The following is an 18,906-nucleotide window of genomic DNA, read 5'->3' on the forward strand; positions in this document are numbered from 1 at the left end:
AGGAATCACTCCCCTCTCCTTTAGAATGTCCCTTTGGTTTCAGTAAACCATGTTTCATGTCCTGTGTCCCAGGTCAGCTAATATCTGAATATGTACAGAAGTATTCTTACGTCCTCTTAATTGAGTATAGCTACCTTTCTCCAATAACATTTATAAATGTGACATGTTGCTGAATATTAAATGCATCTTTTTCTTCTAACAGATGAATTCAAAGGACACTCTTTACTGCAAGCAGCCAGAGAGGCAGACCTAGCCAAAGTGAAAAAGACACTTGCTTTGGAGATCATTAATTTTAAGCAGCCACAGTCGCATGAGACTGCACTGGTGAGATTATACAGTCAATCCATTTGTTTCATGATAAATGTGGTGGTAGAGCTAGCTGAGGAGTTTTACTTCTACACTATGAAAATATATTCATCATCTGAGACTGAGGATTTTCCATCAAATACTTCATATATTAAAATTAAATCACTATTATAAAAAAAAATATTTTTTATTACTTTTTTCTTCTTCCTGGTAGATTACAGAAGCCCTTCAGCCACTCCTCACCTGTTCATTTTTCACTTCTCTCTTGCTTTTTTTCCCCTATCACCTTCTTTTTTTTTTGTTGGGCAACTGCTGTGTTTTTTCTGGGGTTAAATTCTATTCCAGTGGCCCAGCGCTTTCTGAATGTTTTATGTGGGCAAACTTGAAGTACAGATTTTCTTCATAGGGTGTGTAAAATTGTGGTGAAAATAGATGCTAGGTGTATATCACAGGGTCTTACAGGGTTGGAGTATTACTAACAATACGACGTTAGCCATGGAAACAGGGGTCTTTGTGACTTTCCTGGCAATATCCTGCTCTTGTTGCATTGTGTGAAGAAGCATTGGAGGCAGAGAACACAGCCAGTATTCCAGATACGGTGAAGATGTTGAAGTCGAGAGGAACTGATGCTATTATTAACACCATTATAGTTATGGTACTTTATTCCAATGGAACATTTTCTTCACAGTGGTAGGTCTCAGCTGCAGGCGTACAACTGCATATTTAGTGTTACAAACATGGTGATTGTGATCTGAACATTATGTCTTGAGTACTGTGGTGGGTTGACCCTGGTGGCATGCCAGGTGCCCACCAAAGCCGCTTTATCACTCCCTTTCTCAGCAGGACAGGGGAGAGAAGATATAATGAAAAACTTGGTTGAGATAAGGACAGGGAGAGATCATTCCACCGGTTACTGTCACGGGCAAAAGAGACTTGAGTTTGGGAAAATTAATTTATTACCAATTAAATCAGAGTAGGGTAATGAGAACGAGAATCAAATCAAATTAAACACCTTCCCCCACCCCACACTTCTTCCCAGGCTCAACTTTACTCCCAATTTTCTCTACTTCTTCTCCCGGAGCAGCACAGGGGGGTGGGAATGCAGGTTGCAGTCAGTTCATCACACGCTGTTTCTGCCACTCCTTCCTCCTCAGAGGGAGGACTCCTCATACTCTTCCCCTGCTCCAGCCTGAGGTCTCTCCCATGGGAGACAATCCTTCATGAACTTCTCCAACATTAGTCCTCCTCACAGGCTGCAGTTCATTAACTGCTCTAGTGTGAGTCCTTTCTATGGAGTGCAGTCCTTCAGGAACAGACTGCTCCATCGTGGGTCCCCCACAGGGTCACAGTCCTGCCAGCAAACCTGCTTCAGCATGGGCTCCTCTCTCCATGGGTACACAGGTCCTGCCAGGAGCCTGCTGAGTGTGGGCTTCCCATGGGGCCACAGCCTCTTTTGGGTGCATCCACCTGCTCCAGCATGGGATCCTCCATAGGCTGCAGGTGTATCTCTGCTCCACTGTTAACTTCTATGGTCTGCAGGGGGACAGCCTGTCTCACCATGGTCTTCACCACAGGGGAATCTCTGCTCTGGCACCTGGAGCACCTCCTCCCCTTCCTTTCTCACTGATCTTGGTGTCTACAGGTTTTTCTCTCTCACATATTCTCATTCCTCTGTCCGGCTGCAGTTTTCTCTTGCGCAGTTTTTTCTTTTTCCCCCTTCTTAACTATGTTACCCCAGAGGCTCTACCACCATGGCTGATGGGCTCAGCCTTGGCCAGCAACAGATCCGTCTTGGAGTCGGCTGGCATTGGCTCTATTCGACATGGAGGAAGCTTCTGGCAGCTTCTTGTAGAAGCCACCCCAGTAGCCCCCCTACCAAAACCTTGCCATGCAAACCAAATACAAATATTGAGCATCCATATACTCTGTTCTCTCCGTGGAGGATTTAGCATCCTAGTCTGAGCTTAGAAGTAAAACAGAGAAGAGATATTGTGAGGCTGAACATGAAGACAGTAGGAAATTTGGGATGATGTTATCCTTTTCTTCCTGAGTATATCAGCTGCTGCTATGTGGTGTCTCTTTAGCTGTGTAATAATCGCTTTGTGGTATTCTTTGCTCTTATTATTATATTATTGTGGTATTCTTTGCTCTTATTATACCTGCTCATTCTGCAGAGACAGCTAGGCAAAATGTGATACTTTAGCTCTATTGATGTCTGTGGTTAACTGTTCAGTAAGTGTTTGACTGTGATTTCTTGGGGTTTGCCTCCCACGCTTGAGATTTCCAAGTGGTCTCTCATCCAAGCGGCAGGACTTAGCTTCCAGGATCAGATGAGGTTATGTACAATCTAACTGAACTATTTCTGTCTTAAGCATGGTATCTTTTACCATGGGGCACTAGGATCTGTGCCCTATTACCCTACGAAGGCCAAAGCAAGCACCTGGTTTATATTTCAGTGTTGCTCTGAGGCTTAGCATTTGTGCTGGTTTATCTTATTGAGAGGAAATACTGATAGGTTATTATTAGCAGAGCCTCAAAAATGCTGCCACTCTTCAGACCAAAAGTTGATCTTAATGTTTATTTGCAAAGCTTTTGCTTTTGCAAAACTTGGTCATGCTCTGCTGACTAGCAGCCGTGTGGAAACTTGAGTGGCAGTTAATTCATAGTAAAGGCTGAAATGGGGCAGAAGATGGTTATTGCCACTTATTAGCATTCTGTTTGCCATCTGTCTCATTGTAAAGGCTATTGTTTTGCTGTTGGAAAGTTTGAGAACTTTGTTCCAGGAGACTGTCCGCTTCTTATGGGTTACTGGTTTAAAACATGAGTAAGCGTATAAATAAAAACATTCAAAAGCATCTCTTATTTCTCATAGTCTGCTATCTTGAGATATCCGAACTTGAGACGAGCATTTCTGGACTGATTTTAGAGAATGGTGTTCAGCTTATCTGGAGTCATGCTTGTAATTTCAGGCCTCAGGAATGCATTGGTAGGGCCAGTATTGAAAATGCCAGGACAGGTTGAGTCTAGTCTCTGCAGAGGATCAAAGGAAAAAAGCGGGCAATAAAGTGCTCACTCTGTGTGCCAAATGCACAGACAAACCAACAAGCAGACCCCAGCCGCATTCAGGAGAATAGTTACACCTAGGAAAGGGGCGTATGGTGTTCTCACAAGGGTAGTCTTGAGCATTGAAAAGCACTGTGTGAAAGATACCTCTTTCTCATAGCGTGGAAAAGAAGATACTCTAAGACGACTGTATTGCTCATTTGTTTATTACGTAATTTCTAATTGGATGCATAACAATTCCAATTAGATTGGCAAGTTCAGTACACACTGAAATAGAAGAAGAAACAAAGCAACATTCAAAAGTCATATTAATCTGACAACAACAGCAGAATCTAATTGACCTCTTTGGAGTCCCTCTGTACAAAGTTAGGCTGTTTCAGGCGCTTTGTCTTTACCTTCTTTGTGCATTATTTGCTGGTTGTGTTCTGACACCTTGTTAATGTAGTTGGGAACATACTGCTTTTTTCATGACAAATATCTTTAAAATGAAAATTGTTTTCCTGAGTGGAATAATTTAGCATTGATTACTAGCTTGTGTTTTGTTCAATATGTTTTATGTTTCAGCAGAAATACGATGGATTCTGTATGTAAATTTTGTAGTCTGGTGTTCAGCAGAATAAATAAGATATGAAGTCATGGGTCTTAAAGCTCTTTGACATCTGTGTAGTTGAAATATAATTTATATTTACTTTTTTGCAGCACTGTGCTGTCGCCGCTGTGCATCCCAAGCGGAAGCAAGTTACAGAACTATTGCTCAGGAAAGGAGCAAATGTTAATGAGAAAAACAAAGAGTAGGTTTCTGAAATTTTTGAATTTTCCAAAGGACTGTCATGCTAGGAATGTAAAATTAATATTTTCTTTTTTTTTTTTCCTCCCTAGTTTCATGACACCTTTGCATGTTGCAGCTGAAAAAGCTCATAATGATGTAATGGAAGTTCTGCATAAACATGGAGCAAAGGTAAATATACTTAAATATATTTTATTTAAGGCAAAAGGCAAGAAGGGTTATATTGGTTAAATACAGTGTTAGTTTTTATGATAGTTGTTGATTTTTCTTCCGTACGCTTTGTGCTTCTCATGTTAACCTTGAAGTGTGTTTATCTTAAATCATAGAAATACAGAACAATTTGAGTTGGAAGGGACCTTAAAGATCATCCAGTTCCAAGCCCCCTGCTACGGTCAGGGGCACCTTCCACTAGATCAGGTTGCTCAAAGCCTCATCCAACCTGGCTTTGAACGCTTCCAGGCATGGGACGTCCATAACTTCTCTGGGCAACCTGTTCCAGTGTTTCACGACCCACAGAGTGAAGAATTTCTTCCTTAGATCTAACCTAAATCTTCCCTCTTTCAATTTAAAGCCATTACCTCTTGTCCTGTCACTACACACTCTTGTGAAAAGTCCCTCTCCAGCTTTCCTGTAGGCCCTCTTTAGGTACTGGAAGGCTGCTAGAAGATCTCCCAGGAGCCTTCTCTTCTCCAGGCTGAACAACCCCAATTCTCTCAGCCTGTCTTCATGGAAGATGTGCTCCAGCCCTCAGACCATCTTTGTGGCCCTCCTCTGGACCTGGTCCAACAGCTCCATATCCTCCTTGTGTTGAGGTCCCCAGAGCTGGATGCAGTACTCCAGGTGGGGTCTCAGGAGAGCAGAGTAGAGGGGCAGAATCACCTCCCTCGACCTGCTGGCCACGCTCCTTTTGATGCAGCCCAGGATACGGTTGGCTTTCTGGGCTGCAAGTGCACATTGCTGGCTCATGTTGAGCTTCTCATCAACAGCAGTTGAAAACTCATCAAATCAGTACAGGTTGTTCAGGAATCCCATTTGAAAATTAGGTCTTCTCTCCAAGTAACCGAATACAGGCTTTAAGAGTCTGACTTACTCACTTTTAATGAATCTTACTACTCATTTCTAATAAATGTGGTCATCTAGGTGCCTCTTGTTGCTGTATGTTGTTGACTTGAAAACATCCAATGTCTGAGTTTGCTGACACTGAGTTTAATAGTCTAATACTGGGCATCCCTTAGCCCTTGCTTGCTTCTTATTCTCTTGGTCAGATTGTTTTGCCCTGCCCTTTAGCTGTTGCTAAGTGCTGACCAAAGTAATTTGTGAACCTGTGGTGAAGCTTGCTTAGAAACACATGGTTCAGCAAGTTATTAGTTAAAGGCAGAGGAAAGTCTAACTTACTTCATTTAGGATACATCTTTTAGAAGTATTTCAGAATTGTCTTTCTCTGAGTTTTAGCAGCAAACTTGACATTTGTAGTAATGATATACTTAGTTACTTATTTTTCTCAGAAACTCTTCTTGATGGGTACTTTTTTTTTGCATGGGTTAAAATATAAATTATCTCATTTTTGCTTTTAAAGCGGCTCATTTTACTCTCTTTGAGGCTTCATCTTCATTCAGGTATCTAGAAATGAAGAAATATACCTATAACAGCAATCCAGTGTATCACTCTTGACATGCTAGGAGGTGCGAGCAATGTAATTGTATGCATAGTTAATTCTAAATCTTTTTATTTTGAAACAATGAATTGTAATTTACAAGCCTGTATCAGAGCTCATTGCCAGATTTCAGCATCTGATTCACTTCCATAGTACTTTAATGGGATCATAAAATAGCTTAACAACAATGCTATGACAGAGGTTATTGTATTTGAGAATCCTGATGCAGTGGTGACATACCAAGATTCTCTTGGGGGGGTGAAAGCAGGGCCAGAGGTCTGAGTTATAGTCATTAAACCCATTCATTATCATTTTCTCAGATTCACTCTTAGTGGTATACCTACGCACTGAAAGTGAAAAAAATTTCATTTTGCCATGGAAATAAATACCTCATGGCTTTATGGATCTGATTTTGCACAGGAATTCAGTACTGGTGGTATTTGGGTAGGTGCTGAACTGGACGTGCTGGAGTTTCAAGTGTATTGATACTCACTACCTGCTTGGAAATATAGGAGTTCCTGTGTGTTGAGGGTTTCTGGAAAGCCTGCTACTATACTGTAGATATTTAAATTAGTACTCCCTTGAAAATCTAGCTCTGTGTAGCCAGGTTAGGAGTAAGCTCAAGGATATCATCCTTACTGGTGTGGCCCAATTTTATTGTTTGTGTCAGCACATTCTGACGATAGCTTCTAATTCTTTTATGTCTCAAAGCAGGGGTTCCTAAATCGTGATCCATGAGTCACTTGTGAACTGAGTGATGGTGGTGAGTGGCCCACAGTTATCTACAGAACCACACTGAGTGGTGTGTTCTGTTGTTTTTTCCATTGACAATATGCAAGTACAAGTTCATGGTAGTCATTAAAACTCATTCTTCATTCATATCCTGGTGTATGTTTGCTATGTTATTCTGAGGATAGCCATTCACGTTTATGATCCAATAAGGCACTTAAGTGCATGACAAGAGACCACTCATAGTTCAAATTAAGCGTATATTTCCGTACTGCAATGGATCAGCTCTGTCTTTATTGATGTCCAAAGTTCCTTAGCTGTAGAACAGTACATAATGCAATCATGTTTTTTATGACAGGTAGGTAATTCAGGCTTATGAAGCACTTTGAAGTTCCCAGATGGGATATGCTCTTGTGTATTAATTAGTTAACTAGGTATATTTAATCACTCAAAAATGTTTATCTTGCCTGTGTATTATCATTTGACCTCTTGCTTGTGCTTTGACTGTAAGCATCCGGTTCATTAGACCCTCTTAACATTGATATGTCTTTGTTTCTGATTTTTTGGGGGACACAACAGCTTTAATTCTTGAAGCATGATAGAGATTTTTTTTTTTCTCCGTTTGTTGTGTTTCTGGAAGCTTTTTCTTCCTGTTTACTCTTTCTGTGCCTTGAATTTTAGTTACTACTTAAGATGCAGTCAAATGTACTAAGCTCTTTGATCCTTTCTAGCCGTATTTTTTACAAGAGAGGGTTCTCAGGAGCTGGTGAATCTAGCCCCCCTGCAATAGCAGCCTCACTGTGAATATCCATTTGTTCTTTGAACAGCACTCTCCTGCAGTTGAAATACCTCTTTTCCATTTTGATGCTTGCTCTGCTGAGGTATTTGCAGTGAACAAACTGATTCTTCTTAGCCTTTGTTTTCGTAGACTAAAAGCCTCAGACATAGTCTTCCCTCGTAAGGGAACATTGCCGTTTCCTAATCATCCTTATAACCCGTCTCTTTACTAGCACCAGAGGAAATCTTGGAGCTCAGGCAAGGAGAATGGAATTCAGTTCCCCCACTGCCTTACATGATGGCACTTCCATATTACTGATGTAAAAGTTGGGCTAATGCATACTGGGATCATGTTTGCCTTTTTAATAGACATGACACAATAGTACTCAGACCCTTCCTATAGTCTTGTAGTACACAGAGAATCTCAATTTTATTGTTTTTTCATGCTAATTTTTTGTATTCATGCCCTTCAGCACAGTTCTCCTCCTCCAAAATCATTAATGAAAATATTAAACCAAAATTATCCCACAACCAATCTCTGAGCAGCCCTCCGCCTTTGAATACGTTCAGTTCTTCAATCAATCAATCTGTTTTTCCTTATAAAATACATAAAAACTTCCCATGTGATCCCATATCAAATACTGAAGTAAGTGGATGGGTGAGACCTATCATATTTTCTTTACTTTGTAACCATTCCTTCTATCAAAGGAAAGGTACTATATAAGGCAGCTTTAATCTACCTTCTGGAAACCATTACTGATTACAGAGAGAGCAACTGAAAAGGATGAGTAACTGGGGCTTCAAAGAAAGTGGAACTTTCTTCTTCTGGAATACAGTGCCAAAAGGCAGTCAACTGATCCACAAAAAACATCCAGTAGTGGATTTAGGAGACAGTGTCATGTAAAGTTTTGTAGATTGAAAATCATTTGTGATTGTTTTAGCAATAGAGAGGAAATTCTGCTGTTTTCATGTGGAGCAGCTGTGATCTGTGTCAGTGAGCAAAAGTGAGATAACGTGAAGCATGTATGTTTGAGTAGGCTTTTCTTGTTTTGCAAAATAGGCTGAAGCATGGTAAAGACTGCTTTAGGGAATTTATTTGGGATGAACAAGAGATGATTCGTGGTCTTGGAGCTAGACTTTATTGTCCTTAATTTTATCATTCTGTAAATTTGCTGTTTGAAGTATGTTAGATGATAATAAAAAGTCGAGGACTCTTTCAATAACATGTGCTTGATCTAGAATCATAGAATAGAATCATAGAATAGTTAGGGTTGGAAGGGACCTCAAAGATCATCTAGTTCCAACCCCCCTGCCATGGGCAGGGAAATCCTCCACTACACCAGGTTGCCCAAAGCCTCATCCAACCTGGCCTTGAACACTGCCAGGGATGAGGCATCCACAGCTTCTCTGGGCACCCTGTTCCAGTACCTCACCACCCTCAATGTAAAGAATTTCTTTCTTATATCTAACCTAAATTTGCCCTCTTTCAGTTTAAATCCATTGCCCTTTGTCCTGTCACTACACACGCTTGTAAAAAGTCCCTCTCCAGCTTTCCTGTAGGCCCCCTTTAGGTACTGGAAAGCTGCTATAAGATCACCCCGGAGCCTTCTCTTCTCCAGACTGAACAGCCCCAACTCTCTCAGCCTGTCTTCATAGCAGAGGTGCTCCAGCCCTCTGATCATCTTTGTGGCCCTCCTCTGGACTCGTTCCAGTAGCTCCATGTCCTTCTTGTGTTGAGGACTCCAGAGCTGAACACAGTATTCCAGGTGGGGTCTCACGAGAGCTGAGTAGAGGGGCAGGATCACTTCCCTCGACCTGCTGGCCACGCTTCTTTTGATGCAGCCCAGGATACGGTTGGCTTTCTGGGCTGCCAGCACATATTGCCGGCTCATGTTGAGCTTCTCATCCACCAGCACTCCCAAGTCCTTTTCCTCAGGGCTGCTCTCAATCCATTCTCCGCCCAGCCTGTACTTGTGCATGGGATTGCCCCGACCCACGTGCAGGACCTTGCCCTTGGCCTTGTTGAACTTCATGAGGTTCTCACAGGCCCATCTCTCCAGCCTGTCAAGGTCCCTCTGGATGGCATCCCTTCCCTCCAGCGTGTCCACAACACCACACAACTTGAGAAGAAATTCTACTAGACATTTACAGAAATATTTCTAAGAACATCAGTATTGGCAAGAGTCAACCTATACCCACATATTGCTTATTTTGTTGTGTCTTGCTGGCTCTTACTGGCACCACAGACTAGGTTTGTAATTTGAACTGTGAAGAAGCCCTTGGTGCGCATCACTTGCACGTCAGCATGTTATGTCTAAGCAATACCCATTCCATAGTCAGCGAAGATATTTTCGTTAGCTTGTTACTTGAGTTTGCAGAAGTTGACCGTCAAACTGTGCATCTAAAGCACAGGAGAGAAACCTTGGGGGTTCTTAGAATTTTCTTCAAGAAGGTTGATCATAAATATCTGTGGTTTTAATTGCCATACCCAGCTTTCACTTGTTTGCCTGAACTGCGGTGTGAAACAGCATTTCACACCACTGCTTATTTGATGTTGAATATCCTCAAAGTACCCTGTGAAAAATAAAAGCAGAGAATCTTTAAAGAATCCTCAAAGATGAAAATTTGCTTATGAGTCTAATAAAAAAATAGTGTAAGTTCCACAAGTGTATCTTTGAAGATGGTCAAAATCTTTTGTTTAAAAAGAAAATAATTTGAAGGTGGTGAACTAATGAAAAAGTGGCTTTCATGCTGTTTTGTTGTATTGCTAGATAGTTGGATACCTCTAATAACTAGCTCCTTGTCTGAATTTACAGATACATGGGAAATTTAATATGTTCAGAAAGACATTTGACTTTCTAGGAGTGCAGAAGAAGAGTTAAATTCTTTTCTGAACTGGAATGATTGTTGGAAAGACAGACCTGCAAGCATGCAAGTTCTCTGGTATCTTGGGCAAGTGTAGAGATGTCATGAATGCTCTTTGTTTGACTGTGTTATGTTTCTAAAGGATACTGTTGAAATGATTCTTCTGCAAGAGAAAATGAGCCTTTCAGGGTCATGTTGGACAGATAGTGTCCCTGTTCATCATAGTAGCAGAAATAGCTTCATTCTGCTCTGCTAGAAGCATCTTGCTTTATGGATCTTTGCATAATACAGTTATTTCTGTTTGTTGGAGTAGCATGTTGCTAGCCTTTCATGATCACGGATTTGAAAATGGTCACCATCTATCTAGACCCACACAACAGACTTAAATGGTTTTGAATAATCTTGTTGTGTAATACATTTGCTTCCAACGTTTCAGGTAGAAGTATGATTTTTCTCAGCACAGAAAAAGCATTGAAAAATCAAATTTCCTTTCAGAAATGCAGCAGGCTCAGGACTATGATGGTTAACAACGTGAAGAACTGTGTGATCTGTTGTGATTGTGTGGTTCAAATTTTCTCACTGCTTAAACATCCAAACTCAGTGACATTAAGATTAAGCTTTTATGCAAAGTGACAACTGTGGAACATATGGCTGGATCATTTAGGAGCTTTCAGAGTGAAACTATACCTGTTTTTCTTTTTTTCTTTTTCTTTTTTTTTTTTCTAGTAGAGCTTGAAATTGCCACCAGTGCCTCTTCACTCCTATCCTGTTTGTTGTTAGCGATGCACAGAGACACAAGACATACTGCAAGTTGTCTTCAGAATAAATGCAGCAGGAGAGTGGTTAGAACACTTGCATTGCAGTGAAGGATATAGTGATACTGAAATGGGGGAGAGCACAAGTTTCAAGTGTGATTTTTAGAATGTACACCTTTTAGAAAGATCTCACAGAGAAATTTGCAGTGCTTGGAAGCTGGTGCATTTTGTACTGCTGCAGTGTCAAGGAGTAGGAGGATATTTAGGGCGTTTGATACCAACAGAAAGCTGATATGCTTATAAAGTCTTGCAAAAAAAGTTTCCTGAACAGGTCCCAGCTGTTGAGCTGCCACAAGTGCCTGGCAGCCAAGGAAATATTGCTGTAGCTGTCTACACTGCTCCAAGACAGCAGCAGTGCAGGGACGAAAAAAATCTCTTCAGTGTCTGATGATGCAGGACCATTTCGGTTTATCTAGTGTATCAATCCAGGATGGGGAAAAGGAAACAAAAGGGATAAAAGGAAAGAGCAGAAGGAATTCTTCATTGGGAAATACTGTATAGGATGGTATCTTTCCATGAAAAGGCGTACTTAAAAACACTTTTCATTTGATAACTGCATTCTGCTTTTACGTTGCGATTTGAGCAGTGGAGTGACTGCTTTCATGCTAAAAGGTGAAGAAACCAGATCTAGAGCCAGTGTGCTGTGGAATAAAAGCTGTCACATCTGTCACTTCTAACTCCTTGCAGAAAACTTGTCTGTAAAGTAATTCAGAGCTGCAGTCTTCTAATTTTAGACTGCTCATAAAGGAGAGCAGTTGAATAGTTCTCTTTTTTTTTTTTGACTAATGCGGCTGGAACAATCTGCCTTCTCAGCAGACAAATAAGGCAGTACACCTTGGATATTTTACATTTTGTCAAATAGAGTTTAAACTTTAGCTTTGAATTTGAAAGGGCGTATGTTTTTAGACATAGTATTGAGCAGTGGTTAACCTAGGCATATATCTTACCTGGTTTGATTTTTATGAGAGTTTAATCTCAGTTTGTATTTCAATTTGTAATGGTCAAATTGGTTTTCATTTGGAAATCAATTGTGTTGCTTTCAGCCTTAGTGCAGTACATCCTTGAGTTGGTTTCAGCCAAGTGCTGCATGATTGGTGAGAGCAGATCTGCCTCAAAGCAAACATATTCCCCATGAAATTGCCCTGCAAAGCCTAATTCTGCTCCTCAGGGAAAACATCAACTCAGTTGGTGCATGCAACCCTCTGTCAGCTGCAGCCTTCTTGGTCCCTGAAGTAAGCAGGCATTTCTTCAAATGGCTGGTGTTCTTCTGCTGCAAGAACAGATTGTTGGCAAAGATAATTATTTGGAGGTGAAAGGAGACCTGCGTAAGACATGTGAGATGATGGATCTGATGACTCTACCAGTGTTCTTTTCAAATGAATATTAACATTTTTTCCAGGGACGCAGTCAGTATTGAATTGTGCAGTGCAAATACCTTGCTGCTATTCTTCAACAATTTGTTCAATACAGGCGTGTTTAACACAGGAATTCAGTGCTACGGAAGACATTAGTTGTGATTCTCTTTCTTGGGTGAACAGAGTTTATCAACTACTTCCAGAATCCACAAGTCTCATTTTATTCTGCCTGTACCATCACTAGACCTGTATAGCCCCAAACTTCTGTTTTTCTCCATGCCCTTATCAGTGGTGAAAGCTATCTGGTGTCTTGGAACAGATGACGATCATCATCTGAACAGAACAATGGATTTGGAACATTCAGCATCTAGTTAATATTTATGATAGCAGTCAGTTTTTATTTAAAACAAAATTTTTAGGGAAATCCCATTAGAGTGGCATGAGCTGAGCATGGTTAGAAGAAAGAACTGTTTTCCTGTACATCTTCCTGCAAGAGAGGTTTGTCATCTGAGAAATTCCTGCTTTATCAGTCTGTAGAATTGTTCAGGGATATAGAAGAATTTCAGACAATATCAGATCACACTCCATTTTATTTATGAGGTAGTGCTTTGTTCTTTCCCGTGTCTTGATATCATTGTATTGCAAGTATTTTACTTAATTTGTTTTTACCCTATCTAGTAGTAGATATTTACATAGTTACCCCTCTAGTTGAATTTCATGTAGTTACAGAATGTGTCTTACCTAAAATGTTGGGGTTTTTTTACTAGTTTTCAAGGAAAGGTAGTAGGATTTTCAGGCTGCACTTTAGGTGAGAAATAACAAGCAAATCCTTTGTTCGCTGCCACCACAAAAATTTTGAGAAGGTAAAAAGGTGGGGTTTTTACAGTAACAGAGTCTATTACGCATGCGGTTCACAGCCTGCAATCCGTAGGCTTGGAAACAGATAACAGGTTCTGAGCTGCTGGCAGGGAATGTAGAGTAGTTCTGTATTTCATAAAGTGGTAAAAAGCTGTCGGACATTTGCATTTAAATTTGTCATGAATCGCTACTAGGTACAAAGTATCTTCTTGAAAGGTTATTTTCATGAGGGTTTCTTATGCGTTTTAAAGCTCTCTATTATTCTCTTCCTTTCTGTGATAGTGAACCTGTGGAGATGCTTCTTGTTATTTAGATACTGTTAGATCTCAACAGATTTCCATTTTATCATACTCCTTGAAAGCGATACTCCATTTTGCCTGTTTATATAGTCTTGTATTGAGCAGAATTATATCCGTTTCTGTAAAAGTACAAAAGTACAAAAAGTGAGGAGGAAATGGACTGTTTGTATATCCAACCTCTTTTTTCCCCCCCACTCCTTCATAGAATTCCTAATCTGACATCTTTGTTTTGCTTTAATTCTTGGTAGTGACTAATGTTGAGTTAATTCCCCTTCTGAGAACGACAGATGGTAATTGCCTTAAAGCTGGAAGATCTTTGAATTGTTTGGTTAATTATTTACCTCTTTCTCCTCTTCTGTGAGAGTTTTGCTTTTCCTGCACAAGATTGATCTTCATCGAATTCTTCAAAAGCTCGATCGCTATGTTAAATCACTATTTTAAGTATGTTTTTGGAGATCCTGTGTTGACTGTTAGCCATGCAAACAAATAAGCTATGTTGTTAAAAGACCGGAAAGCATCTGTGGTAAATTATCTTTACATTGGCGTGTTTACCTATTTTGTCATTTGGTTTGGTTTACTTGCAATGCAGAGGGATTGATAGATAAATTTATATGCCAGAAAATTCTCGTTACTGCTGCTCTTGTTAAGGGCAGGGACAGGTGCAGGATTCTAATGATAAGTGTTTTATTTTTATATTCCTGCTGATTTTTCAGATGAATGCACTGGACACACTTGGTCAAACAGCGTTGCACAGGGCTGCGTTAGCAGGTCACTTGCAAACCTGCCGGCTCTTGCTGAATTACGGCTCTGATCCCTCCATCATATCTTTACAAGGCTTCACAGCGGCACAGATGGGAAATGAAGCAGTGCAACAGATACTAAGTGGTGGGTAAAAATAAAGGCTTGTGTATTTGAACTTCAGCTTCTCCCTTTACAGCTGTGGATCTTCTTTTTCAGTGCAAGAGATTTGCAGTAGTTTTCTCATTCTTCTCATCTGCCATCATGTGCACACATCTACAGTATATACTGTGTGATACTTTTCAGGAAAAAAAACACAGCAAAACAAAAAAAGCCCTGCTCAATTTGGTGATTTTGTGCAAATTGGGAAGAAAATAAATATCTTGTGGATTTAGAGCATGCTGCTGTACAGGAAAATTATAGGAAGGCAGATGTGGGAAGGTTTGGATTCTTTCGGTAGCAAGTTCCAAGGCAACTGGAATATTGCCAAACATGCTAGAAATCTTTTTCCTCTCATCAGCCACCCTGTTAGGTTCTCCATTCTTACACAGTCACAAGGAGAGTGTTACTGGCAGAAAAATACTGATAGTTGCTAAACTGTTTGAACTGCTGCTTCAGATCTCTTGCTTGTCCCACAGAGAATTGTGAAAAGTGCTCTGGATACTGTTTAAATAACAATTTGTTTATATCTTGTGTTAAAAAGGTGATAGATGTTTGAGGAGGGTGCCACTATTTTTCGTGTAAGTGCTTAGGGATTTGAATCCTCTTACCCAAGTCACATTTGAATGTTTGTGAATGCGGGGGGCGGGCAGGAGGCATTTTACAGAAGTGCAAGAAAGGACTGTTGTGAAGTGTACCCACTCCTGAGACATAGCTGGTTACACGGGTAGCAGTACCTGTCTAAAATATGCACATGATTGTATGTGTATAGAGAGAAAAATGTTAGCCATGGATCAGAAGAAAATAAACATATCCCCTGCTATTAAAGAGAATAGGAGTTTGATTTAAAAAATAGTAAACTTACAAGTATTCTGAAAACATGCATTTGATTTTGAATTAAAAATTTGTTTTCACTGATTTACCTTTTCTAGGAAAACTAATTTCAAATGTCATACTGTACTGCTTTTCATTGGAGAGGTAGCAGCTTTCTCTTGCATCCCCGAAGGTGTTCAAGACTGCAAGCTGAAAAAATGCATGTAGTGCAGGATAGTTGACACTTTGTTCTCTATATTTCAAAGCTAATAACTGAATGCTGAAGTTATTTACCAAATATTACTGCATGTTTATTTTTGTAAGATTGGGTTAAAAAAATATTTTTCTTAAATGTTGGAATTGTTTTGACAAAGATTGTTACCTGACTCTTGAGTTCACAGCTTAAAATATTTTCCATATAGTATTGGATTTTTTTTTTCCCTCACTTGATTGCTGAGGTACTTCCCAACTGTGAGACAACAACCATGAAAACAGCTTTCTGATGGCATAGTGACCAGTGGATACCACTTTACTCTAGCTGCTTGTGGTTTAGGTTGCGGTTGGTAGGAGTATTGCTACGTAATGTAAGAAAGCTTAGAAAGTACGCTTGTTAATTTTTTCAAAAGTTTGTTAGAAAATGCTGCTAGTTTTGCTTTTCTTCAAGAGTAAAGTTTGTTTTGTTTCTTTACTCAGTGCAGCCTTTTGGTACTCAAGTTCTGATCTATTGGAATTGAAATTTCTCCTTCCTGTAGAAATTAGATTTGTGTTTCTGATTGATTTCCTTTTCTACCCTCACTAAAGTCAGAGTCTTGGCTATCTTGTGAAGACAAGGACAGGAGTCCAGAGAAGAGATGAAGAATTGCTAAGGAACGGAGTTTTGGATCCAGTATAAGACAGCCTCGTTTATTCTCTCCCTGCCTTAGAACGCTGAGATGGTGGTGGTGTTGGGGAGAGCAGGGGAAGGCAAATAACTTAAGATGAAGGAGTGAGCTGAAATCTTAACAGTATGAGACAAATCACAAGTGCAGAGTGCAAAGGCTGTGATTCAGCTGCTGAATTGAGCACGTTTAACCCTGACTGTGCACCAGAGCCTCATGCAGTTTGCTGAAATTGTTGAGAAGGGTGCTTTTGATCTCCAGCAGAACTTTAAATCTGTCCCACTGAGCATGTAGATTTCTTAAATGCAGAAATGGTCATTTTTACCATACGCAGGATTAGCAAAGCATTGAAATTCCATTTGGCAGAATAATGTCAGCTCTAGAGTCTAAAGCTGACTGGTTTACACTGAAACTAAGGCCTTATTCAGCTGTTTAGGCAATATGAATTTGAACATCTCAACTCCAGCTGCATTTTTACAAATGACAACAGACTTTTTTTTTCACGGTTTGGAAAATATGTTGAGCACAAGTTAATATAACTTAATGATCCTAAGTAATCCTAAACCATCTTTTTCCCTATGTAGAAAGTACACCTGTGCGTACATCTGATGTGGATTATCGGTTGTTAGAAGCATCCAAAGCTGGAGACTTGGAAACTGTGAAGGTAGGTTTGAGTAATTCATGTTAATTTTCCACTTTGTATTGCTGTGCAAGGCTTGTGGAAGCCTCTGTGGAAGTAGTGCCCAGTGGATGGTAAATCATAAAAAATGGGAAGGCAAACATCTTCAGGTTTTTTCTCTAGGAAGTAGTACATTAAGATGTGCTGAGGTGTTTCTCTTGAGTTTTTGCTTGCTCACTCTCCCAGTCCTTCACGTAGTCACATCTTCAATGAACTCTGGTGCAATGTTGCAGATGCAACTGTAATTCTTTGAAGTGGACCTTGTGATCCTCAGAATCACAGTTTAGTAGAAGCAAGCCTCAGGTACATGATTCAATCAGAAGGCAAGCCAACAAAAGTGTTAACAGGTAGCAGACTTCACATTTTAAGCCATCCTTAATCTGAAGGTGAAGGATCAGGCCATGGAATCCCAACATCACAGGAAGATGTGATCTTGTCTTTCATACTTGGTCTGTGGGCAAAATAGCCTGCAGATAGACTGTTCTGCATGCACTCTCACCTTGAACTTCAACGTGATACGTATTAATATTCAAACAGCAGCAGTTTTGTGCATCAGCAGTAACTTTTGACTGCCAAGCTCAGTATTTCTAGATTTCTGAAGACAACATAAGCTGGAAATGGTAACATATCTGGAGAAGGTTACATGGCCTTGCCCCTGGTACTTGGTGGTTTAGAGGCTCACCCTTTCTAATACATGAGGAATGTCTTCATACTGCTTCCATCATTTAACTTTTTTGTTACAGAAGTACTTTCAGCCATAACTATAGAGCAGCTAGTTTTTTAACTTTGCCTAGTGGAAAGAAACTTCCTGAAGCCGAACTTCTAAAAATTTGTATATAATAATAAATGGATCAAATTTTGTGTTGGGACGTTTGGGGGTGGTAGTTTCGGGATGTTGTTTTGGCTTTTTTGTTTGGTTGTTTTACTAGGTTTTGCTTGGTTTGTGGGGGATTTTTTGTTTGTTTTAGTGCTGTACTAGATTTTGGTTTCTTCTTTTGTCTTTGCAGCAACTTTGCAGCCCTCAGAATGTGAATTGTAGAGATTTGGAAGGCCGTCATTCAACGCCACTGCACTTTGCTGCAGGATATAACCGCGTATCAGTGGTGGAGTATCTGTTGCACCACGGGGCAGATGTGCATGCCAAAGATAAAGGGTATGTTTCATTCCATAATATACTCTGCTGTTTTCTGTTAGTGTGAGACTTCTACCCCCTTCTATTCATTCTGCTTCAGATTTTATTAACCATCATGTTTTTCTCTTGAAAATTTTCTTCTTTTCCTTCTTGTTCTGCATTGTTCCTGACATCACTGTAGGGAGATTTATAGACCATTATTAGCTTTCTGGCAAAGTCATTGTCAAGTACATATCTGGCACTGTAATACATGATCCTACTCTTCCCCGTTTTGCCCATTTTGGAGACTTCGTTGTGCTTTAAAGCAGCCTTTAAGTTATTTTAGGTGATCTAAAATTAGTTTTGAATTGCATGGGGTAAAATACCAGAGTTATCTCTGGTCATTTTTCTAATTTTGTTAGTTAGCTTTTATTATTAAGTTAGTTATTTATTCAGTTAATATTCAGTTAAATGATACAAACCGTTTACAAGTTTTTGCATTATTTGCAAAACGATCATGTAGAATAACATGATTATGTTTGATCTCTGACTCCAATATATTGATTCAGGCTGGAGGATAATTCATTTCCAATGCTAAAACATTTCCAATACTGAATTTTCAAGCTCTCCCTGAAATAAATGTTTGGATATCTTTCTGTGTCTATCAGGTGTGCAGTGCTTACTAATAACTCTACTTCAAACCCATTGTATAGTGTTATACCTTTTCTGAATTTTCCACTCAAATATTCGAAGTCAGAACATCAGTGATTCTTGAAATTTATTTTTTGACTGTTGTTAACAGCACTGAAGTTATTTGCTTGTGGAAGTAGTAACATAGGTGCTTGCTAAATATTTAAAAGTCTCGTGGATGAGAACCAAAGGAGTCTAATGGAAGTTTTAATTGATCTTTTAATAGCAAAGAAATAAAGCCATGAAAATTTGAAAGATTGAAAGATAGTGATAATGTCTGGTGGAAGTGGGAGTTTTATCTAGCGGAACTTTGAATGATTGCGTATTGGG

At 39.8% G+C, this 18,906-nt stretch overlaps 1 protein-coding gene across 2 annotated transcripts in view; it reads left to right on the forward strand.

Annotated features, from left to right (window-relative positions):
- TNKS (tankyrase) overlaps positions 1-18,906 on the forward strand; it is a 151,865-nt gene that overhangs the window by 109,275 nt on the left and 23,684 nt on the right. For both annotated transcript variants that reach the window (XM_086612603.1, XM_086612604.1), the window contains exons 9-14: positions 203-324; positions 4,069-4,160; positions 4,249-4,327; positions 14,222-14,393; positions 16,681-16,760; positions 17,783-17,928. In XM_086612603.1, coding sequence (XP_086468729.1) covers positions 203-324; positions 4,069-4,160; positions 4,249-4,327; positions 14,222-14,393; positions 16,681-16,760; positions 17,783-17,928 — 691 coding nt within the window. The remainder of the gene's footprint in view (positions 1-202; positions 325-4,068; positions 4,161-4,248; positions 4,328-14,221; positions 14,394-16,680; positions 16,761-17,782; positions 17,929-18,906) is intronic.

This window comes from Tauraco erythrolophus, chromosome 5, assembly GCF_009769465.1.
Source record: "Tauraco erythrolophus isolate bTauEry1 chromosome 5, bTauEry1.pri, whole genome shotgun sequence".
Taxonomy (NCBI): Eukaryota; Metazoa; Chordata; class Aves; order Musophagiformes; family Musophagidae; genus Tauraco; species Tauraco erythrolophus.